This window comes from Podarcis bocagei (assembly GCF_964188305.1).
Source record: "Podarcis bocagei genome assembly, chromosome: 2".
In the NCBI taxonomy this organism is placed as follows: Eukaryota; Metazoa; Chordata; class Lepidosauria; order Squamata; family Lacertidae; genus Podarcis; species Podarcis bocagei.
Genome location: NC_138126.1, coordinates 53,822,638 through 53,848,341, shown reverse-complemented (window position 1 = coordinate 53,848,341; position 25,704 = coordinate 53,822,638). Strand labels below are relative to the sequence as shown.

At 39.1% G+C, this 25,704-nt stretch overlaps 2 protein-coding genes across 3 annotated transcripts in view; one reads left to right on the top strand and one right to left on the bottom strand.

Annotated features, from left to right (window-relative positions):
* SYN2 (synapsin II) overlaps positions 1–25,704 on the top strand; it is a 150,392-nt gene that overhangs the window by 80,966 nt on the left and 43,722 nt on the right. The gene's annotated exons all lie outside the window — the stretch shown is intronic.
* Positions 964–25,209, bottom strand: TIMP4 (TIMP metallopeptidase inhibitor 4). Of its 2 annotated transcripts, XM_081177141.1 has the most exons (6): positions 25,154–25,209; positions 16,650–16,723; positions 8,041–8,138; positions 5,200–5,314; positions 3,456–3,580; positions 964–1,656 (listed from the first exon to the last, which is right to left on the bottom strand). In XM_081177141.1, exons 1-6 carry the CDS (start codon positions 25,192–25,194, stop codon positions 1,459–1,461), a joined length of 651 nt encoding a protein of 216 aa, XP_081033267.1. In that variant the 5' UTR covers positions 25,195–25,209; the 3' UTR covers positions 964–1,458. The 2 variants fall into 2 exon arrangements, with proteins under 2 accessions (XP_081033267.1, XP_081033266.1); XM_081177140.1 differs by lacking the exon at positions 25,154–25,209 and having other exon boundaries at positions 16,650–17,030.

Sequence of the window (25,704 nt, the reverse complement as noted above, 5' to 3'; positions counted from 1 at the left end):
ACCATCAAGGGATATCATTAGAAGGTTAGCACCTCTTTAATCGCCTGCTCCAGAAGTTAGGACCCGAACCAGTCGCTTCAAGTTACAAGAAGAGAGATTCTGGCTAAACACCAGGAAGAACTTTCTGAGGGTAAGGGCTGTTCTACAGTGAAACAGACTCCCTCAGGAGGCTGCGGATACTCTTTCATTGGAGGTTTTTTAGCAGAGGTTGTATGGCCACCTGTCATGGATGCTTTAGTTGAGATTACAGCATTGGAAGGGGCTGGACTAGATGACTCAGGATTCCTTACAGTTCTAAGATTCTATGAATGTAGAAGTATTTTGCATGAAGAAACCAGGAAATTGCATACTCAGTAGAGGCCGTTATACCTGAGCTGTCCTTGATTTGTCCCATCATATTTCAAAATACTTAAGTTCCAGGCACTTCATCTGGACATCTATAATTATTGAAGTAGTGATGATCATGATACTTTCACCCCATGTGTGAGGCCACAGCATATCATCCTAGCTTTGTGTTTCAGCCTAAGCTAAAGGTTCTCAAACTCTATCGAGCCTCCTCTGGAAATGCCCTACAATACTTCAAGCATCACTTGCATTTCATGCCCTAGGATCAATTCATCCATCTTTCTCTTTTGTCCATGTTTTGCTCCCTTCATTTTGCTTGTTTGTGCATAAGTTAGCAAGACTTGAGAACCGCGTACATCTCAAACCACTAGAAGGGGAAAAATGTCTTTTTCTAAGATGTATGAAGTTGGGTTTTCTTGGCCTGATAATGTCATGGTGTTCATTCAGGGGATGCAAATGTCATAATACTTTTGTAATACAATAATCAGCCTTAATTTCTGTTTTAGAGTATACTCCAATTGATTGGACTGCTACACTGGATCTGTTTTGATTATCAAATATGTGTTATAGTTATGAACAAATCCTTCAAGACAAAGATAAGGCTAGATGAGACACTCACAAAACATTGAACTTGAATAATCTGAAATGGGAAAAATAATCTTTCATCAGACTTTTTACAGCAGACTGTAATAATATACATACTGTCGAAGCTCTTATGTCTCATGCTACTCCATTTTTTTCAGAAATACTATTTTGGAATAAAACAGGGTAAATTCATCCTATGAACAGGAGTCCAAATTTGGATGAATCTTGTTTTATATGGTTACATTCATTTTGATTTCAAAAACAGAATTATTGTTATTGTTATTATTAAAGAACAAAGAAGTGCTTCCACATAGTTGCTCTCTAAAGTTTTATCAAGGAGTGCTACCTCCAGGAGATTCATTTCTCTTCTTGACTGGATGCCAATTCTACAACCTCTGTACTTTATTTGCACAGCACAATTTGCTTTTGTTTCTAAGCAAGAGACAGTTGTTGGAAGTTCAAAGCAGCAGTGAGCGTACAGCGTTGGATGGACTTAACCCCCTGGGGCTTTGAAAGAAATTATATGATTCATGGTTCACTGATGTCAACAAAGTCTTTTTCTGGAGGAGGGCCACCACGATACCAACTGCATGTTCCATCACTGCGTTTGATACAGGCGTAATGCTTTGCTTGATGACCATACAGCTTCCTCTCTATCAGCCAATCTGTCCACAGGCATTCATTTGGTGTAGAGATGGAGCAGGGTACCATGTAGCAAGTAGAAATCTAAACATGGAAAAGTACATTAATATCCCATTTTTAAAAATACTTTGCCAGTGCGTACAATTCCACCTACCCATATCTGCATAGGAACTGGTACACAAATTATTAGACTGAAGTGAAATACTGTAAACCTTATGGAAAGTTTCAGGGATGAGTTCAGTCTCAGCCAGCATGGCCAATAGTCAGGGATAGTGAAAGTCGTAGTGTGGAGGGCCACACGTTCCTCAGTCCTCTTCTAGTTGCTTTGGGACAAGGGAAGGGTTTCTTCAACATAGAACAGTTTAGATCTTTTGGCCAACCATATATATTATATATGTACAAAATGAATGCATTCCTTCAACATAGATCATAAGACAATATTGACCAACTTAGTATATATTTCACATTTTGTTTCCTGTGAGATGTTACCTTCTTTTAAATATTATTAGTATGAAGAAGAATGAAGAAGAAGAAGAAGAAGAAGAAGAAGAATTAATGTGAATTGGTTAAACACAGTGAAAAGTAAAATAAAAACTTTTCAAAACATCATAAAAACATTATTTCCGCAAGTTGTTCTTTTGGTCAGACTACAGATTATGCTGTTAATGATATGCTGCTATGACCTTATCCACACTTATTTATTGCTCAGCTCTTTCCAGGCAAAGGCTGTACTTAAAAGCTCCTTGTCCAAGTGTGTGTGGGTTAGTTTGTTTTTTACTTGGAGCTTTCCCTGTGAAAACCCGCTCTTTAGCACTCAATCGGAGCAAACATCAATTCAGATGTTCCGCAAATTGCCATTTGCTCCAGTTGAGCTTTTAAGAGTGGATTTTTTTCAGGGAAAGCTCCAGAGGGGGAACAAAAGGGTGCTCAGACATAGACCTTTAAAGTGTGGACAGTGCCTGGAAAAAGAGTGAAGGAAAAGTAAATGTGAAAAAGCCTTAAGTCTCTTGCTTTCCCTTCTTTCCTAGCCACAGACACCCTCCCAAAATTGATGTGTGGCTACACGAAAGGTCCCATTAGTGACAACAGGTACTTAAAAACAATAACAGCATCTAACCCTTTACTAGTCACACAGGAGGTGGGGTGGGGTGAGTTGTAACTGGGGAGGGAAGGGATAAACTTCCCAGTGTGTTGCAGTGAGGCCTCCTAAGATTGTAAAAAAACAAGAAATTTAGCTGCACATTTCACCTTAAGCTAAACATGTAGTCTGACCCTTAGAGTCATGAAGTTTGTTTTGATGTTACACATGTATCTTTAGGACAAATTTCTACATTATGCACATGAAATACGGGAACCAGCCTTGAGTGCATGCGCCATTTTTATGATAAACATATATTTTCATGTGAAACGTGGCCTATTCATCTAATTCTCTCCAGCACTCTCCAGCACTGGTGAGAAAACTGTCCAGGAGATTAGATGGAAATACAAAGAAAAGTTGTGCTAGATATGGCAGGTTAACAAGAATCACCCAAGCCAAGGCAGCTTGATGTGGGAAAGTATAACACACAAGTGTGTTCAAGTCAGAATGCATCCCATATTAGTTTTAATGAGAAAAGGCAGGCCAAAGAAGGCTAATTTCAGGGTAGCCAACATAGGATTTTCACATGTTGTTTGATGACAACCTCCATCCCTCCGGATCACTGGCCAAGCTGGTTGGGGCTGATGGGAATTGTAGTCCCAACAACTGCTGGCGGGCACCTTGTTGGATGCCTGGGCTTATGAGTTCAAACAAATACTCAAATGAAAGAGCTTGCCTTGCTCAACCTTTCTTATGCTATAGGTCTGAAAGAGCAATGATACTCCAGTGGGTAAGGTATACTTACTTTACAACCACAGCCCATTTGATATCTCTGATTTAGACTTTTCTTTTGGGAGAAGGTAAGGTCATCCCATGGTTCAACGTAATTGCACAAATGGATAAGAACTTTACCATCATCTAAAATCTGTCCTGCATTGGGGTAAACATCAAAACACAGGATTCAGAATTGCATTCCCAACACTAAAGATACAATCCACATCAATGATGTGGTTTACTTTTTAACTTCAGTTACAGTGGTACCTCGGGTTAAGTACTTAATTTGTTCTGGAGGTCTGTTCTTAACCTGAAACTGTTCTTAACCTGAAGCACCATTTTAGCTAATGGGGCCTCCTGCTGCTGCCGCACCGCCGGAGCACGATTTCTGTTCTCATCCTGAAGCAAAGTTCTTAACCCAAGGTACTATTTCTGGATTAGCAGAGTCTGTAACCTGAAGCATATGTAACCTGAAGCGTATGTAACCCGAGGTACCACTGTACTTGTGAATGTCACCCTGAGATTTGCTGAAGCAAATTTTTTTTAACATAATTAATAAATACATGGAGCCTGCGAGGAAATGTTGCTGTGTAACCCCGCCATTAAATGGAATAACACTGACCCATCCTGAGTTTCCTCCAGGATACTGTTTTTATTGTTATTTATTTAAACTTCTATCCTCTCTTAGATGCCCAGGGCAGCAAACAACTAAGTACTAAATACATTACAATAAAAGCAATACAGCACAATTTGTTTGGGACTGAATCAAGCCAATTCTGCCCCCCACCCCAAATGTGGCTTTTGGAGGCCACTGTGCATACTCGGGCAGAGGAAAGAGTTTCTTACATTTTATTTTAATTTACAAACTACTGTTCTTCTGTATACCTTGCCTGCTAGAAACTACTGGAGTTTTTTTATCGCAAACAGATAGACATAGGCCAATGCGGAGCTTGTCTGAAGCCCGGGGCAGGAGTCCTGTTAGAAAAAGTTATAAACTCAGACAAAAAAAGCAGCTGGTCTGTTAGCTGGCTTAGTCCTCCAAGGCATGGGGCAAGTGTACCTGGCTGCCTCCCTCTTGCACAGGCCTGGACACGGTGATAGCCACTATTGGAGGTAATGGCACAGTTCAGACTTTTTTGAGTTTTTAAATTTTATTTAGTACTGTAGTTTACAAATTTGTCTCCGTATCTGAAATGGCAAGAAGGACAACTTTTTGAATTAAAACAAGGGGTACAGTTGTAACAGAAATTTCTCTGGGTTGTATCCAACGAAATCACTGCATGTGCAGACAAGTGCAACAGAACTTCTCATCCTAGGCCCACTGCTATCTACTCAGGAGGTTGCCCCAATTAGCCCAATCTGCTAGTTGGGTGGTGGTGCAAGGGCCTATTGGCCCAGATTCCACTAATTCTGCATGCTATTGGAAGCTAGCGCAAGGGGGCCTTTCCTACCCTCTCATCCTGCTTTGGCTTCCCTAGAGCCATGCTGGAGAGTCAGGAGAATTCCCATAAAAGCAGGTAGAGGGGAAGAGGGGGGTTCATGCTGTCTGCCAAGCAAAAATGCTTGTGCTGCTGGAACAACCACAAGAGCGCAATGTTTTAATTCCTCCCTTTGGTATCATGTTACTTATGCGAGCACAGTTTTCCATAGCAGCACAGCCCAAATTTTGGCTTTATATGGGCTCCAGTATTTATATTGTTAAATAGCATAATAAGCACTGGCCATGCTACTGTAATATATATTTTGTGTACTGCCTTGGCTTCTGTGTACTGTACCTGTAAGGAGATATTGTTTCTTGTTGTTAGCTTCTAATTTCACCCCACAGAGAGAGGAATCGAAAGGTGTGAAGACATATTGAACATCTTTCAACTTTTCAAATCCTTTGAACATCTGTATTAGGAAAAAGGAAGAAAAAAGTGTTGTGAATAAGATTTTTTGTGAGGTTACAATTGATACCTTGCTGGTATGGTGGGTGGCAATGATGTGTATGGAGTGGGTGGGTAGCAGTACAGCTAGATAAGATTGTCCAGCTTTATGGCTTGACTAGCCAGTATGTGCAAGCTCCTGTCAACAGGGTAGTTCTCTGGGACATAGGAGCCAACTCCTAGGGGCTGCGGGGGCTTTAGCCCCCACAAGAAAATATTTGAGGGGACCATGCTTCTCCAAAGTTGATGGGCATTCCCATTCAAATTGTGTGTGTGTGCCACATCATGTGATCAGTTATCCGGAGAAGGGCTTACCTGGGCCCCACAATATTTTATTCACGTTGGCACTCCTGCTCTGGGAGGGCTAGGGGAGGGCTTACAGAATAGAGCAGAGTAGGAACTTCTCCCCTCTAGCTTGCTCCTCAGTTATAAATTGGAGGCTAATCAAGCCATTAGCCAAGGCTGCAGTTAAATGTTTAGTCATACAGTTTAGAAATTCTACTTTGCATAGCAACAGAACCATGAATAAACCACAACAATGTGTAAAATTATTTTCACACAAATATTTGCTTGATTAGCCTGGCAGTTGTGTAAGGCTGAGTTCTAGTGTTGTATGAAACCCTGTTTTTAGTATGAATTTCAGAAAAGTGACATATTCAGTTTTGGCCTTCCTATATGCTGAGTCTCTGTTTTTGATAGTATTATTTTAGTTTCCTATTGTCCAATGCTCACATGGAAAGTATTCAGGCAAGTTACTAGAACTACAAATTCCATCTTTTCCAGCAATTGAGCCTACTGGCTGGGGATGATCAAATTATAGTCCAAAGACATGTGGAAGGCACCATGTTGCCTACCCCTGAATGACATAATTCTTTCTTAAACAATGCACACGAAAAGCCTTTGTATATTATTTTTGAAAGGAAACCATGAAATGCGCCTTCTAAATGACTTCCATCAGTAATTGTTAATGAAATGCAACTGTAAATGAGTTCCCATTATTATATTGTGTTAAGTGTTGACAACTGTAAACAGCTATAAATTCAAAATATTGCTGAAAAATATGTGTCTAAAGTTTAAATGCTGAACAGAAAGGTTTCTTTAAAAAACATAGCAACAGATCTAAATTTAGGCCAACCATCGCAACATAGCACAAGTGAATTTTATCTACCCAAATGAAGTTTACTTTAAAAAAAATTATCTAGTCTTATCTTCGCACATTTATATTTTATTACCATTTACAAGGGATGGAAACTATAAAGGAATGTCTCAGGTCTATAAATATTCTAACACGTAAGACAACTATGTCTTTACAGTACCATTTAAGTCAAAGCACAAATTTTGATCTTCCACTCAAAAGTTTATGTATCTTGATTTTTTTCCTAATAAAATGTGTTCATCCGTAGCAGTGCTCTCTGCTGAACTCATCCAAGCAAATGTGATAGGTGGGTGCTTAAGTGTTTGCCAGTACAAACTGTCACGAAGCACGTGTTGAAGTCAGCACAGATATGGGAGGAATTGGTCTTGCAAATATCACAACCACAGGGCTCCTCCAGCCTCATAACTGCCCTAAATGGAATTCCTCAGATTCAATGCAGGTGGAAAAGACTTCTCTACTGCCAGCTACACCATGAAATATGTTCTATTCTGTGTTCATTGGGATTTCCCCCCAAGTTTTCTTTCTGCCACTTGCAAAAGAGAAAGAAAGGATGCAGCTGGAGAACCTGCTGAAGCTGATGAAAGGTTCCTCTGGATGTGGACCCAACCTGAGTATCAAGGAACAATGCTGGATCTAATAGCATCCTCAGACTTGCAACCCTGACCTTCCAGGTGAACCAGAATATTGGCTATACAGAACTACTCATTATCAAAATCAAATGACACCTTTACACTTAATGCTGACTTTGAAATTAGAGACAAGTGTAGATTAGACAGATTCTCTTTCCATCATACATATTTTCAGAAAGCTTTATCTGCCAAGCGTATGCATAAGAACCATCTAAACCCATGCAGTGTCCACTCTTAATGTATAATCCCATAAAGTCTGAATCAGCCATTGTAACCCTAAGATTCCTAAACCAAACAGTTGGGGAATATCTCATCCTAGGCTTCTCAAGCACCTACCAATGGTGGTATAAAATGAATCTGATACCATAGATCTATATATATATATAACTACTGTTGTCGATGTTCTGGTAACATCTTGTAATGTGTTATATGTTGGGCTGCCTTTGAAGACTGTCCAAAAAGCAGCTGGTGCAGAATTTGGCAGCTAGCTTGTTGACTGGAGCAGGACGGGCTGAACATATAACCCCGATTCTGGCATAGCTGCACTGGCTACCAATTAGTTTCCAAGAATCTGCAAAGCAAAGCGTTTGAATCTGTCCTGAATCTTGTTTCTAACACAAGTACTTACAATTATGATTTTGCATTAGTTGTTTTCTAATATAAGTTCCAATACAAAAAATATTTCTCCTAAACATGGATCAGACATGATTACTTCAGAAGCTATAAAATCATGTTACAGCACAATCTTATATATGTCTGATCAGAAGTTCAACAGAATTTATGCCCAGATAAGTAGTATGTGTTGCACCCTTATGTGCACATTGGAAAATGAGTATAAAACTGACCAGGAGTAGTAGTAGTATTCAGTGGCATTTAAGCATCATAATAAACAATTTTTCCATGTACCTTTATTTGTTTGATTTCATATCGAATCATTTTGTGTGTATGAAGAGGGTCTTCACTTGATGCAATCACCTTTTCACTGGAAATTTTTGCTCGAATCACTGCGAGTAAATGAAAGCAAAACAGACATTTTAGAATTTATTCACCTGTTCTTTCTGTAGTGTGACATATTATTTGCACTATAAAGCACAGATGCTGTTATATTTAGTACAGTCTATTTCTCCCCCCCCCTCCCCAGCTAATATGAAGATGAACGTGATTAAGACTAGAGTTCTCCTATGGTAATAATTTCACATAGCAAGTGCTTACATCTAGATTTCAACCAAATTCTGTTAAGGCAGTACTGATGCTGTATCAGGCTGGTTCACATGACTTCACGATGGGAATATGTGGACTCCTAAGGGGAGTTCATAGCTACATCACTCCTTCTCAGTCCTTTGTACTGCTGTCCCAAGATGAGCCAAGGTTTGGTATAGCATTTAGTTCAAATTGGGAGTTCTCATGGTTAAGTTCTCTATTCACTAACCACAAGCTGTAACCCAGGTTTGCTCTTGCATTAGTTCAATATGAGTTGGTAGCAGTAAGCAAACTTCTCTCCAAGTACCCTCATATTTCCACACTCTCAGTAAACTACATATATTTCAGCTTGCTGTGCAGTTTAAGCTTATGTGTGCTACCTTCCACCTGTGACCAGATGAAAATGGATGTTCTTGCCCCACCCTACTACTATTAAATAAAATAATAATAATAATAATAATAATAATAATAATAATAATAATAATAATAATAATAATAATTTAATAATAATATTTCTGAAGTATATTTTATTTATATCCCACCCTCCCCATCCGAAGCCGGGCTCAGAGCGGCTAACAGCAGTAAAATGATACAACATTCTAAAATCATTTCATTATAAAATTAATTCAAATCAGATTAATGGCAACCATTGGGCTAGAGTTCTGTGAGGATTGCCAAAGGAGGGAGTCAGGCTGTGCCCTGGCCAAAAATGTCAAGTCCTGCAGGACCCTAGTCTCTTGTGACAGAGCGTTCCACCAGATCAGAGCCACAGCCAAAAAAGCCCTGGCTCTGGTTGAGGCCAGCCTAACCTCTCTGTGGCCTGGGACCTCCAAGATGTTTTTGTTTGAAGACCGTAAGTTCCTCTGTGGGACATACCAGGAGAGGCGGTCCCGTAGGTACAAGGGTCCTGGGCTGTATAGAGCTTTAAAACCAGCACCTTAAACCTGATCCTGTACTCCACCGGGAGCCAGTGAAGCTGTTATAGCACCGGGTGAATGTGATCTCGCAGCGAGGACCCCGTATGAAGTCTCGCTGCAGCATTCTGCACCCGCTGGAGTGCAAAGAAACTGTTCCCAAGGTAAACAATGTAGAGCAGCCTTCAAATAGCATAGCAGTGCTACTACTCTGAATGATGTTCATATATGGTTGCTCTTCTTCCTAGACATGTTATCCTCTGTGCCCATACAAGTTGCTGGAGCTCTTTACTAGGAAGAGATAATTCAGTCTTTCCTTCCCATGCAAGGTCTTAACACCTTAATCCTCCCTCGAACATCTCTTGCATACAGCAAAGGAGTGAAGGAAAATTGTAGTCATGTGATGTATTTAACATGGGGGGGGGGTTAACAGGCAGAAGATTAAGATCTCCTTCTCTCTCACTAATTTTTCTGCAGTTTCAGTTATTTTTCATCTACCTCTGATGTGATGATAGCATAGGTGCCATCATGTCGAACAACTGATAAGAAAATATTCACAGCCCATTCCTACCTAAGTCTCAAGCCTCAGGTAGATGGTTGATCATCTACTGTTTGATGTGGCCATCACCAAAAAGAGATAGATAAATGAGGGAATTCTGTAGCTATTCCTGCCTGTCTGTTCCCTGGGCCCTGAGCCAACAGTCTGAAAACTATTTTGCTCCTCCCTCTGGTCCGCCAAACTCAACAAAGGAGAGGTGAACCATGTCAATTCTCCCTGGTTCCCTCCCCCCTTTCTCTGAGGATAATTTTATATAACTGGAATATGTGCAAAGCTGCAGTTTTACTGATGGGTGATGCATTTTCAAAGAAACCAAACTGGATGAGAAAATCCCACCTATGGGCCACAGTATTTTAAATTTTATTTTGACAGCTTTACAGTGGTACCTCTAGTTACAAACTTAATTCGTTCCGGAGGTCCATTCTTAGCCTGAAACTGTTCTTAACTTGAGACGTGCTTTCGCTAATGGGGCCTCTTGCTGCCGTTGAGCCGCCAGCATACGATTTCTGTTCTCATCCTGAGGCAAAGTTCTCAACTCGAGGTAACTCTTCCAGGTTAGTGGAGTTTGTAACCTGAGGCGTTTGTAACTCGAGATACCACTGTATAAGAAAAGAATGTTGTTTTGCATCCTGTAGTATTGTAAAAAGCCTGCTCTAGATATTTCTGTCTTGCAGTCATGAAGAAAATACAGACCCCTAAAGATTTGGTTAACCAAAATTGTAATGATGAAGTCGCTCTCCTGTATGGGTTGTCTCTTCCAATTTGTGTTCAGCTGTATGCTGTTCTCTTATTTCAGCTGGAGTCAGCCATCATTAGTGTGATGAATGGTAGCCAATTTGGAAATATCAACTGTGATAATTACACAAATTAGCTACTTCGTATTCTTTCAGTGGTAAAATACTGGATCACCCAAGTTTGCTGATTAATACATCAGTAGGGTTTTTTTTTTTTTTAATGAGTTCCAGAGCTTCAGAACTCATAACAAAATTGCTGGCAAGGACGCTGTGATCTTATTCATTGAGGTTCATGAGTTTGTCTATAAAAGAAATTTTAAAATGTTTCCAACATGCTTCCATAGCCCCCAAACCACACTTCCTTTGAGCAAACAGAATACAATTTGCTGTGTGGCAAATGAGGACATTTGCAAAAGCCTGTTAGTTAGCATTATGCAGCAGAAAAGGTATGTGTTAGCTCCTTCTAGCTTTATAAATCACTGCACTTAACAATGATGTAGATGTCCTGTGGGAAGGAGCCTCAAGGCTAGCCCTACCATAAGGGAGAGTGAGGTGACCACCTTAGGCAGGATATTTTTTGAAAGGGCAGCATATTGTTAGTCTTTTAATGTATTATTGCTGTATTTATATTGCCAGAGTGTAGGGTAGACTGTTGTGGGATATTCTGCTTCAGCTGCAAAACAACAACAACAACTACTACTACTACTACTTTGCTGGCAGTATTGGGTATTATACAAATTGGCATGACCAGTCAAGGGAGTTCTGCCACTTGCTCTCTGTCTCAGGTGGCAAAATGTCTTGGGCTAGCCCTGGATGACCTAAAGCAGGAATGTCCAGGATCTTAAATCCAGGAGGTAGAATTTATGTATTAATACATTTCTGCTAGTATACATATTATATGGCTGCTTCTTTGTATATATTTTAATTTTTTTGTATATGGATGTTTTAAGATGGTCTGTATCTGTAATGCCTAATAAAGGTTTCGAGAAAGAAAACGAAAAAGTATTAACTCCTAGCTACTTGGTGGCCATGAATTATAGAAGGGAGAACTATACTACCACTTGTGAAAGCTGGATAATTATTCTTTAAGGGCTTTGAATTCAGTTGTGTGGCCAGCTATCCAAGCTTATGGCATAGGTTGTTGCTGCAAAGGAACTTGCTTCTCCAGTATGGGGGGGGTCATGGGGTCAAGCTGCTCCTGTTCTAAACAACAGCTCCCAGTTCCTCCCAGGCTGAGCAAAAATGTCTTGATAATATTGATTATTCCACAGGTGTCAGCTGCAGCAGCTGCTTTTTATCACCATCACATTATTATTAATATTATCATCATCATTACCTCATTTTTGAGTCTAGAAATCCTCTAGGTAGTTTGCAAAACCCCCACAATATTTCAGTACAAAGCTATGGTTAGCTAAGGGTGGAGTGGGGGGTGGTATATTACTTCCATTTGTCCTCTTGATCATAAGAGCATCAGGAGAGCCAACATCATGTACACAAAGAGCATCGATGTTGCAATTCTATTCACACTTACATGTGAGTAAGCATCACTGAACAGTGAAGTAAGCGTGCAAAGGATTGAGCTTTTGAGAGACTTTATATTATTTTTATGCAAAATTTAATTCATCAGCATGGAAAAGGGCCAGATAAAACATGAAATTCTATGAGAGCCTGTGAGGAATATCTCCAGCAGGTAGAAAGCATCCATCATCACTAACTAAGACAAACATTCTGTTTCCAGAAATATTAAGTATTTTATATAAATAGATACTTGGAAGATGCATATAACTTCCCTCTCCTTACTGTCCATTAAAAAGAATCCAGTTAGGCCTTGATAGTGGGGTGGAGGAGGTAGGGCAATTTCTATCTGTATGGCTGCTTCTCATGGTCAGGAAGAGTTTATATTATATTGTTTGGCTGGGGCTGCTACAGTTTTCTTTTATATTGCCAACTGAAGGAGTTTCTCTTTGAAACTGGGATCACCGGGCTCTAGTCCTGTCTGTTGCTACAGCTGCTCCGCTGCTTTCAAGAATTCCCTTGTGCCGGCGATATGAATATATTATATATATATAACAATATATAATTGTTATATTGTATTTGTTGTGATAAGTCTTAAGTTCCGCTTGTATGCACCGTATGCCTTGTAATAGTGGGAACACTGGGATGAACACATTTGTTGCACTTTGTTTGCTATATATTGTAGCTTCGTATGATGACCTGAACCCCTGTTCCCCCCCCCCCACATTTGTGTAGGTTCTCACACAGTGGGTTCCTTATTTTTTTGTGCTTACTGATGTCTTTGACGCATTTACCTGAATTCTGGAATCTCTCCTAAAATATAGTTTGAACAAAGATGGTTCTTGCCACAAATACAGTGCTCAATATCTGTAATTTTCAATAGGTAGGATCCATTTCTTTCAATAATGCTTAAAAGTCTAATTTACTTCCTAGTAGAATCAAGTGTGAGGTAAGATGTAGGAGGTAAAAAATAATGCTCATGTAATGCTCATGTTCTGAAAAGTAATTATTACTTTGAAGGCTAGTTTGTCAAGTTATTTTGTAAGGTCACATATAAAGGTATATAAACAGTGTTTAATAGATAACATAATTGTCTACTGTGTGCCCAGTATAGAATTTTTGCTGCCATATACTGAAACAAACGTACGTTTAAGAATCATGCACTTGTTTTCTGCCACCATCCCACATGATATTTCTCAATTCCAGCACACCAGTTTATTTCTTTCAAGTTACTTGGGCCTACTTAGTAGCTATGAATGTTTCGAAACTAGGCATAGCTTGAAGCAACAAAAGCAGCAAAACCACTAATCACACAGACAAATGCAACAATGAAAGTGCTTCTTGTTTCATCTTGGGAATGGTAAGGGTTCTGAATTAGCCAAAGGTCACCCATGTACGGTCTGTTGATTTAACCAGTGCCTGGGATACCCTCCTTCATTCACATATAATTTTCAAAGGAGCAAAATTAGTAAAAATGAACAGAAATGGAATGGCAAAAAAAGATAGGAACAGCTGAAGCATTAACACAATTTTCATATACATTTAGTATAACAATTTTTTCTTTTCTTCTTTTTATATTGATTTACTATGTGCTGTGTGATTCCCTGCACATCCCAATGGATAAAGAAACTGCAAACTGAACATTAAAATACCACATAATAGAGTAGTATAAACTAGTATATAAAGCAGCTTTATATTATAAATACAAACAAATTAAACTGACATAACCAATGAATACTCATTTGAAAAGATCAAATCAAACTGCGCGCTAACTAAGCCTAACACATTTTGACCATTCTTCAGTGGTCTGTATGTACAATAGGTAATGTATACAAATATGTATATGTTTCTGACCTCTGAGATGGCTGACATAAGCAAAGCAAATGCATTGGAAGGGCAAGATAAAAGTTTTATAAAGTAGTCAATAAAGAAGTTAACAATTATTAATAACTTAACTAGAACTAAAATAGTAAAGAACTTTCAAAGAAGTGAAAAGCCTGGTGCTAAGAATTTATCATATTTAGATGCTATTCTGCATTCACAGACATACTACCATTTTTCATGTTTTCGTAATCATTCTCTAATTTTTCATGCTCTGTGAAAAGGATGTTCAGACTATGGAAGTGGTATTTCTGAATTTTTACAACCCACAACTCTTGCAAAGTAGAGCTACACAAGAGCAGTCATACGATCACTTCCATCCCTCATAGTATATCAACCGGTGCTCCTTCAGTAGTTATAATGTCTTAAGAGAATTCTACAAATATCAACCTCTATCATGCTTCCTTCTCATGTTTGATTTGGAAAAGGGGGCAGCAGGTATAGGCAGTGGTAGAACTACATTTGGGGGGCCCTGAAGTTTGAGCTGTTGTGGGGACCCCTTTGCAACCAGCAGCGAGATCTGGGTAACCACTGTTATCTTCTTCAATGGGGTTGTTCCATGATAGATCACCATAATTTAAAAAAAATTAACTATCTCATATTTTGATTAAAATTGCTATACTGGATTATCCCACAAGTCACTGGTGTGGATAAATATTTCCTATGCCTTATAGTTTTCAAGTTATGGGGGTGGTAAATATTAGGGAGATGTTATATACATGCATGAAGCTTCATTTGTTTCATAGTAAATTTGCCCCTGGGTATAGGAAACATTCACAATTCTGTGACCATACTTCAAAAGCAAGCACCTAATTTATAGGTGGCATTCTTCCATATGCTTCCTGAGCGTTGGCCTTAGGTATAAATGACAATGGCTGCGGTGTACTTCAGAATACAGAAATATGGGTTTACAAGAAGGACCTACAATAAAATGCTGCAGCGCTTAGTGCTTCTGTTCAGCATTCCATCGCCTCCACCTCATTTTCCTACTACCACCTCAGTCAGCATTATGTGACTACTGAGCATGCTCAATTATCACTGGTCTGTTTTGAGTGGGTGTGCTTTGGCCCCCTTCAATTCTTTTTGCTAAATATTTTTGGAGCTTCTGAGGTTTCTTCGAGAATGTTGATACATCCCTTTTGTTTCTTAGTGGCCCCATTTTGGCTAGAATCCTGCCAGTAGTCACCAGCTGAGTTTATTATTAGTAGGTATAATAGCAAGCATAAGATCTTTCTCTATAGTCCACATTAGTCAGTAGTTATATATGCTGTATAGAAAAACTGGATGGTCTTTGCTTTCCCCAGCCACCTGTCACATTAACTCCAAAGACCTGAGTAAGTAAAGGTTCAGGAGTCCAGATTAAATATGCACCCAGTTATGTTTTTAGTTGCCCATATAAAGCACTTCGAGAATTAAATCTGTTAAGAAACTAAACATTCCATTTTGCTCTATTGTAGCAACTGAGATATTTGTTTACTTTTAAGTAATGCATGCACTTGGATCAAGTTAGCGTTTTGCATGCTTGGTTTTCAAACCCTAGAAAAAGGTATTTGAAGAATTGTGTAGAGGGATCCGCCCCCTCTCTCACTCTTTCTATATTGATGCTTAATGTACTGCTAAACACTGTCGGGCGTCAGTCTTCTTTCCTAGTTTCAAACTGATCATCTGTGTGAATATATTTCACATTTCAGAGAAGTGTCATGCACCAGAACTGTATCAGATGCATTTTGAGTACTGCTTTCTTTTACGCATTTAACAGCTGTTTAACTGAAGTAACACTAGCTGGTACTTTTTCCTACACTTCACATTATTCTAGGTTGTCATGTCTGGTGTACGTAATTTAAGGAAAACATTACTTAACACAGCCAGATTAAGAAACAATTTAATTGATGGTTTTAAACAGAGTTTGTCATGGCTACAAAGATTTTCTGTCAGCACATGAAAGCAATTAATCAGTATGCAGAAGGTATTGCCTATCCCATAGAGATGCTAATTTTGTGACATTTTAGAAACTCATGTTCTACATTTACTGTTCACTCTGGATGGAAGCTAACTAGCCACAGCTCAAGCTGAAAATGAAAAGAATACAAAAGTCACATTTTCCTATCCCGTTCTCTAATTGTAAAACTTTAGTTTTTTAAATATATAGAGCAAATACTTAGTAATAAAACTAGGCATTTTATACTTAGACTCTATAGAGTATTTTGCAGAAATGTTCATCCATACACAATTTTAAATAGCATGTTTTGAGCATGATACATTCTCGATTTAAAATTATAAAAAGCAGATTATCTTAAAAAATAAGTGAATGTTAATATCTATTTAGAAAGCAGTGTAACAAACAGAATGCCTACAAGCCCTCCACAGAACACATATAATCACATCCTTATTATTCTACATATTAAATGTCAGAATCTAATGCTCAGAAAATCATCATGAAGAAAACCCATAAAGGATTTCAGCCACCAATTACAACAAAACATTGCAGAGAAAACTGAAAAGCAAAAATAAATGGGAGCAACTGCTTCCAGATGCTTTTGTAATATTATTCTTGAAATCTTTTTTTGTGTGTAACCACTTCTTCAGAGTCCCAAACAACCATTATTGGATATGAGCCCCTAAAGGGTTTGCAGAGAAGTATGCCCACAGTTAATCTAGCGTCAGTTGATTTCTTACAGGCAACATAAAAAGTGTATAGTGTTTATGACTCACCTAAAGCCGAATCGCAGATCTGCTGCTGTGGATGTGCAGGGGCACAGCTGCAAGCCTCTATAAGCTCCTGAATTCTGAGGGTTAGAAGAAGTAGCAGTGAAAATAACAAGGTACTGAGTAGAGGATTCATGCTGCTTGAAACTCGGCTTGCTGGCCAGCTTGAAGAAAATGTTCTTTCGCTCTTGAGTTTATATCTAAACTTCCTAATGACTGTCTGCTTTCTTCTTTGTGCAACCAGCAGTTCAATTTCAGCAGACTTAAAATGCTTTGCGGGGTGGGGGTGGGGGGAGAGCCCTCTCAGCCCAGCCTGAACATATACTTTTGTTAACTGACTTCTAATGTCCCTGACATAAGACCCCCCCTTTTTTATTGCCCTGATACTTAGTTGTAACCCCGCCTTCCTTTAAGGAAAAAGCACATCATTGGTGAAAATACTGTATGACAGGTTTGCTCTACCAAAGGAAAGGTTACCTTTTTTGATTGCATCACAGTGGTGTTGTTGTGAGTCATTGTCAGCAATAATCACGAAGGCCTTCCAGAAAACACATTCTTCTTGATTTTAGGCTATTTAGAAGACTTTTTAAAAAGAAGAAGATATAAATTAGCCTGCAATATGGCATGTCATTGTCTGTTTCTCTCGTCAAAGTAAAAATGTATGCCAAAGCCATTGCTTCCTTTCACTTTAAGGCTCAGCTTTAGTTTCATCCCCTAATCTCTCCCTGTCCCTTTTAACATTTTCTTGGAATAATGCCTCTATGCCGGTTGCACAGATGATCATTCATGAAGAGGAAATGTTACAAGCATAGCCTGTACACAGTAGGAACATGCAAGCGATACCAGGACAGGATTGCAGAAGAGCAGTTTAGCTGCTATCTGGTAATGGATTTGTTTGAAGTATTGATTAACTTTTTTTTTTTAAGTCCCTAAGTCTGAATTTGTAAGAGGAGCTTCTAATTTAACACCATATTAGCAGTGACCTGAAACAGGGGCATGCAGTTTGCAAATATTTTCTGCGCCTGCTAAGTGTGCTCCCTCTTAGCTGTATGGGTGAGAGGGGCAGGGTTTGGGCTCCCCCCCCCCTTTTTTTTTTTTTTTTTTGGAAAGCTACAGAACAGTTCGACATATTGGGTTGTGAAAACATTTAGCTTATTGCATGAACTCCATAAGAACCACTGACTGGTGAGTCATATGAGATATAGGTGTATTATCACTGCTTTGATTGTTCTATAAAAATTCTGTTTTTCCCACATAACATTAAGAAACTGGAATCTTAATTTACACAGTTCAAGCAGCTTGTGACAATTAAAAAATATAATAATCAGCAGGTTGAAAACAATGAATTCTCAAGACAGTAGGAAGGATAGATAACTAATTTCCTAAAACAGCATGAACCTGGCCGTGAGCTTCAACTTCAGCAGTAGAGCACCAGAGTTAAAGGGCCAGTTTACTAAAGAAGCATAAAGAAGTTTTAAGTTCTCTGCTGCTGCAATATGGCAAAGCACTCTGTTCCTTTGAAATGTGTCCCCCCTGCCCCTTTTTGTGTTGGTCAGGGAATAAACTAGGGAAACAGAGTTTTGGGGGTTTTTTGGCTTCTTATAGAGCCATGGGCTTGAAAGAACCAAGCAATATATGTTTGAGATATGTTTTGGAACAAATGTAACTAGTAACTGACTTGACTAATGGCATGATTGTATCCTGCAGCTGAACTCAGCAGAATTATATGTCCACCTGCCACTGTGGCTACTGGGCAGTTTAGCAAAGATCACAGTGATCTTAGGCTAGATTGACTAGATAGAACACTGCATGCAGCCTACAACTGTTATATAGAAGGGTAATTACTCCTGAGTAATTAGCAGCTACCTTTATTTACTGTGTAAAGTTTACCCTGTAGCAATTGGCATTACAATAATTACCTGCGGATTAATAAGGGGATCAGTTACTGCCAAACAGCTGCCTGACAAGCTGTGAATCTTGGTGGAAAACATACTTCTAAGCACAACAGGGGGAGCTGCATTGTTACTTAACAGTATAAGCAGTGGTCAGGCTGTCAAACTGGGCCACAATGTCAAAAGTATGAGAAAGTGCAGCTCTACATATATCATGCACTTTCCTGTGGTTCCTTGGCATGGATTTGCCTCCATTTTATGGACTCAAGAAGCAGGAAATAGAACAGCATAGGAGACACAGGCAGGAGTGTATATAAGATGCCATGACTGTTCTGTTCCCACAATATCAGAGCTGCTGGGCTTAGAGTAATAGGCTTGCAATGGGAAATTAAGGAAATTCCTATCCGGAAGGGAAGATGATGATGATGATGATGATGATGATTATTATTATTATTATTCCACTATGAAAGAAATAAGGTTCCTCTCATTTTTGTAACACAGCTGAATTTACAGTTTTGTCTTGTCCCCTTTCTTTGTCTCCCCTTCCTGTGCCCAGTCATACTCGCGTCTGGTGCTCAAATAGTCAGTCAACCAGTTCCATTACCCACAGCTCTCTGAAAAACTAGGGAGCTGAACCACAATGCTGGATATCACATTTGAGAGGGATTGTACATACCCTCCAACATTTATCCAATGAAAATAGGGACATCCTGTTCCATAATGATAATTTTGCTATTTATATCCCACACACATCTTATTGGGTTGCACCAGCCACTCTGGGCAGCTTCCAGCATATATGAAAACATAATAAAATGTTAACTATTAGAAGAAGAAAAACTTCCCTATACAGGATTGCCTTCAGATGGCTTGGGGGTTGGATAACTCCATACCCTCCAACATTCTCCAGTGAAAATAGGGACATCCTAAGGAAAAGTGGGACATTCCAGGATCAAATAAGAAACTGGGATGGTTTCTCTAAATCAGTGATGTCCCTAGAAAATAGGGACACTTGGAGGGTCTGATTGTGTTGATTGCCAATACCCATCTTACCATTCCATAGTGAGGCAAGGAAGTCAACAGGAGCATCGGTGAGGTCAGCTATTAATGCCCTCAGAGCATTCAGGAATCCCTCAGATTCTATCAGTTTCAGGGAGCAGACTATCCTGCAAAGTCGCCTGTTTCTGCAGGGGGGAACTCCCACCACCATTCCAAAGCTAACCTTTTAACAAGCCATCCATGACGAAGGAGTAATTTTAACTCCTTCCACTACCAGATCATTCCCAATCTAATATATAGTAAAGACCAGATCAAGGGTGTGATCTGCCACGACTGCAAGGCCCTGATACGTTGAGACATCTCCATGGTTGTCATGGAACCAATTAAATCCTGAGCCAGTCTATATAAGATGGCCGTGGTGTGGATATTGAAGTTCCAGGAATAACATAAAAATGTTCAAGAAGAAACTTGCCTGTTCATGTTATTGTTGGGGCATTTTCTAGTTTCCATTTCATCCAAAAACAAAGGGCATTCCCTAATATTGATGAGGGAAGCCCTTTCTCATGAATAAGTACAGTTTCCCCATGACATTGCAGTTTCTGTAAAATATTTATAACATCTTGCCCGTGGAAGTCGACATGCCATAGTAAACTGGTGTCACAACATGCTCAGTATCTCATTCCATTAAAATGTACTATGCAAATGTTATGCAGCATGTTTAGTTACAAAAATCCAATTAACTGGTAAATATAACTGGCCATAACCTGCTATGAAAAGAGCAATAAAACTACTCCATAATAAAAATCTCCCACAGCAGCAAAGTTTAAACTTAAATAAACATTAAGTTAAACTAATAATTCAGTAGTATATAACAAAAGGTGAAAAAGAAACCTTATAAACTAAACAAAAATATTATTATATAATTATTGCCATATTGAACCAAAGTATAGGTTTGTTTTTTTTATTTAGTAAAAACAAAATGAACTACAAAGTACCATGTGCCATGTTCTCATGTCTACACAGGAGTAAGGAAACCCAGGGTCAAATTCCTACTAAGCCATGAGGCTCACTGGGAGCCCTTGAGCTTTTCGCTATCTATCAGCCTAACCTACCACATTGCTTGCATAGGCCTGGCAGAATAAAAAAAAAGTTTTCAGCAGACGTTTAAAAGTTGGCACAGAAGGTATGAGTGTGCAGGTGGAGTGTATTGGCATTTTAGGTAAGACTCAGTGGATTCCAGCATGATGTCACTGCTTGTTAACTTAAAATTTGTCAAGGCCTTAGTGGTTCATCGATTGTCATCTCAATTCTTGAAGTATATGCATTCTCCAGTTTGTGGTTTCTGATGTCGAATCATCTAAATGATTTCGAAAACAAAACAATTTTTTTCTGCTAAGCCATCTTCATTGTCACAAGCAAAATACAGATGGCTGAGAACCAGACCATCTATTGCTATCTTTTTAGTGCTTATAAACTGTTTATGGAACCTCAAGACTGCAAAATACATAATGATGCACAACTCTGAGAAAAATATGCCTGTGTTTCAGATGGAAAATCATTTGGAGCCTTGCTTAATTAATAAATAAGTGGAACTCATATTTGTATAGATACATTTTTTTAGGTTTTTATTAGTATCTCAGTATTTAAAACTTTCCCTTCAAGCCACAAATCCTCCAGAGAAAAATGTATTTCATTTTAAAAACTGGAGGAGTAAAGTTTCATAACCATTGTTGTTGTAAAAATAGGCCCAGAAGCATGACAGCTTCTTGTTCTAAACCGCTCTCATAACTCATAACTTCTAGGGCACCAACTCATAGTTAGACACATGAGTTGGGCACCTGCAAAAGTAACACTAGCACTGACTTATAGAACTGTCTATGGTTAAGACCTGGAGAATATAAACAATGCTGAAACCAGGAAATTCTAAAGTGAAAAATATCAACGTATAAAATTTAGATGCTGCAGTAACATGACACATGTCTTAGATATTTACTTTTCTGATAAACTTCTTATTCAGTTTGGGTTACTGTTTATTTTTGTGATTCCCAGGATTCTCTGGGTGAGTTGCAATAGATCTGCAAGGGTTTTTGACTCCCAATTATTTTACAGTAATAGCTACAAAATGACTTTTCTAACTAAATTATGCTATTGGAATGAAAATAGCTAACCCGGAGTGAACATTTGTGAAAGGACTGTGATCTTCCTTCAGTTCTGGGACTGAAAATAATTTCCTAGTCTTGGAAATTTCCTAGGCATTCTGTTCCATGTTCTTCAGTTCTAACTATGTCTTTTGCACATAGAACCTGAGATTATAGTAAAACACAAGCCATAAGTCTGACCACTCTTGTAGTAGGGGCATCCCTTAGCAACTGCTTCACATCTACATAGGCCTTCTGATTTAAAGTTTTTAACATCAAGATTGCCTTTGCAATGACCTTTTCGCTTTGTATGCTGTTCAATAATATATCTGAAGATTAAGGAATGATAGTTTTTGCTTTGAAACACAAGAGCTGGTCTGTGACTTCCTTAGATGGATATATCAAGCAGAGCATATTAGAGTTGATATACGAGGGACCCAGATATATCATGATTATGTTCACATGTCTTGCTTTTCAGACTAGCGAGTAAAGCTCACTTAACCAAAGTCTTACCTGATTTTTAAAATCACACAGATGTTAAGTCTTCAACAGCAGATTATGAGCTATAAAAGCCATTTGGGGTAGTGTGGAAATATCTGTATTCTTTGGTTGCTGTTATTAGACAACGATGGGAAATAGTTCCCACTGGGAAGACTATTTTAATGAAAAGGACCATGTTGATTTTTGAAGTAAAACCATGAAGACTAATAACCATTTGCCTTTGCATCACCATACGCGCCCCCCAAATTATATCCCTTTCTGTTCTTACTTTTTCTACACTAATTAAAAGTACAAGCAAACTGCAGTTTAATTCTATAAGCTAATTAGGGGAGAAAGGAAGAGTAATTATGGGTAGGGACAAAAAAACTCCAGCACCTGAGATATTTTCTGCCAGGCTCTGCTTATTGTTGTGGACAGTAAGCAGTAGAATAGCAATGAATATAGTGACTGAGGAAACAAATGTGCTGACCTTCATGTGCCAATCACACACAGAGAAAAATTGGATATAATTGACCTGTTTACAAGATAATGTCCCTGTCCGGACACAAGCTAAACATTTTTTTAAAAAATTCAAAAAAGCCAGAGGCTTTGTCTAACAGGATATCAGTCGTAGTTTAACTCTTATGTATGCTGCAATATTTGCATTGCAGAGTTTAGCAATTTCATGATAAACAACCTGATCCCATCCATCTCTGTTAGGAAATAAGCCCCAGTGAGTTCACTGGGTCATGCTCCCAGGTAAGTGTGAGTAGCCTCTCAGCCTAAGTCCCTCAAATATTTGCCCTTGAAAATTGTAGCTGCACAATGAAGAAGACTTAGACTTTGAATACGTGGGATAGGTAAACAATCTGCCAAAGTATTTTTAGAAGGTATTCCGCTCATTTAATTCCATGCCAAACATGAGCAGACTCCCACTGTGAAAGTGTAGCACATCGTAATTTTACTTCTTGACAGTAGTGCTTCACAATAATCAATAAAGTCTTTCATTTGTAAGAAATCCAGCTTTCAGACAAAACACTTTTCAGTCTGGTATTTAGGAATCTTTAGGTGTTCTCTCATGTTAACAATCACCCTTCATTTTGCACAGTGTAATACAGGGATACAATATCTTTCACCCACCACATCTCCAAGATCACAGCAACCATGAGCCACAGAAGTCAATGCAAAATTCTAACTTCATTGCACTTTGTCCATATATTCCTACTCTCTGCTTCTTGTTGCTTAACCAGTTCCTGGTCCACAAGAGCATCTTGTATTGCATGATGGCTAAACTTACTGAGAAGTCTTCATTGAGTTACTTTGTTAGACTAACCACTGAATGTCATGCGGATGTTCCTCTGTTATTATTCTATAGTGATACACTTTCCACCTAATGTTAATGCTAATGTGATCCTCTTGGTGAGTAATGAGAGTCCCAGGAATAAAATTTCAATTTTGACAGTGGGGGCGGGGGGCGGGGAAGCAATCTGCAAAATTTGCAGTTGCAGTTTTTCAATAACAGTAGAATTAAAGGCCGCAATATGGGAATATTTACAGAGGATACAACCCAGTCTACCACAGGTGCTCTTCCCATATGCAGTGAATTCCCATGGTCTCAATAGAACCCTGTAATAATTCACCAACCCACCCACATAAGTGAATGCCACCCATTGAGCCATTGGAAGGAACTGAGGCCTGTGTGCGCCTCTCATATCTCTGATCCCTCTCACCTCAGTAAAAGCTGTTCATGTGCTAGAACCTGGCATTTGTGTATAGATCTCCCATTACTCCTAATGGCATGTCTTTGGCCATGTGTGGGAAGAGGGAGAAAATCTATGCTCTATTGAGTCTGTGGGAGGTTGCAGTTCCTCAATTTATTTAGTTGTGATGGGGGGGGGGGCGATTTCCATAAAGACATGCCTCTGCATGTAAATTCACTCTTATTTTATATTTCCCAGCTTTGTTCAGCTATGTGAACCTCACAGATAAAGGACAAAAGTAATTTACACTAACTCAGTATGTATTAATGATGATAACCTTGTAATGTGAATTATAGGTTGGGAAGCACACTTTATCTAGAGAGGCATAAAATGAGAGTTTACAACCATTAAAATGATGAAAACGCAATTAAGTCAAAAATAAGGACATTCAGAAGTCTTATAGTACACATGAGACATAAATCTGCTGAGGATATCTGGTTATTTAGAAAAAAATAATTTGAAGAAACAAACTTATTTAGTGCTAAATACAATATTTAAAGGTGAAGCAGTCCAACAAATCAAACACTTGACAGAATCAAGTAACAGAAAGGGTTGTTTTCAAGTTGCTGCTTGGCAATTTTAAGCAAGTTACTTGCAGCATTGCTTTGCAAGTAGGAGATAACATTGCTTACTTTGTGAAGAGTTTGAAATATGGCTCTAAATGCCAGGTTGTGGTAGATCATGCGGTAGACATTGTTGGCAGTCATAGATATATTTCATGACTGACTCCTATTGAAATGAACAAATTTGTTAAAACTTAGCATTGCCGGGATATGCCAAAACACAGCTAGTGAATTTGTTTAATTCATTCTGTACTGTTCAAGAATGATTAGCCCAAATGGAGTTGGAAATCAGACTATTTCACAAGTTTAATCATTGGAGTTCCTTTTTTTTCTGTTTTATTGTTTGTGGACTCTATATTGGCTTCATGTGCTTTCAAGCCTATTCCTTCCCTGTCATCATTCTGTAATATATACAGATGCAAAAGCATGTAGTCTATGAAAAATTACTTTTGCTGGTGTATTCATATTTATATTAACAAGTTAGAAAACTATAAAATTTGGCCAGTGTTGTAATGTAGGAATTGCCAACTGAGCATCTGCAAAGGCCTTCATTGGTGTTCCTGGGCAGGTACCCTGGAGTCTGAATTTTCATGTACAAAAATGTAAGTCTCTAGCCCTTCTAGTTATCAAGCAAAATATGTGGCACCTTCCTGTGAAATAAAGCAGTTTGGCTGCTCCTACCTGTCTGTGAGGGGACGTGGGTGGCGCTGTGGGTAAAACATCAGTGCCTAGGACTTGCTGATTGCAAGGTCGGCCGTTCGAATCCCCGTGGCGGGGTGAGCTCCCGTCATTCGGTCCCTGCTCCTGCCCACCTAGCAGTTCGAAAGCACCCTTAAGTGCAAGTAGATAAATAGGTACCGCGTTATAGCGAGAAGGTAAACGGCGTTCCATGTGTTGCGCTGGTGCTGGCTCGCCAGATGCCGCTTAGTCATGCTGGCCATGTGACCCGGAAGTGTCTCCGGACAGCACTCCCGGCCTCTTGAGCGAAATGAGCGCACAACCCTAGAGTCGGACACGACTGGCCCGTAAGGGCACGGGTACCTTTACCTTTATCTTTACCTGTCTGTGTTTTTAGCCAATGTCTGAAATTAGAGCTACTCCTGATAAAGTGAGTTGTTTGGACACCAGTCAAGAGGAATCCCTGGAGTCCTAAAGAGCTGTTGCTTTACCCTCCCCTTTAGTACACCTTTCCTGTTTCTGTTTTATTTTCTAGTAGTCCTTGGAATCTCCGA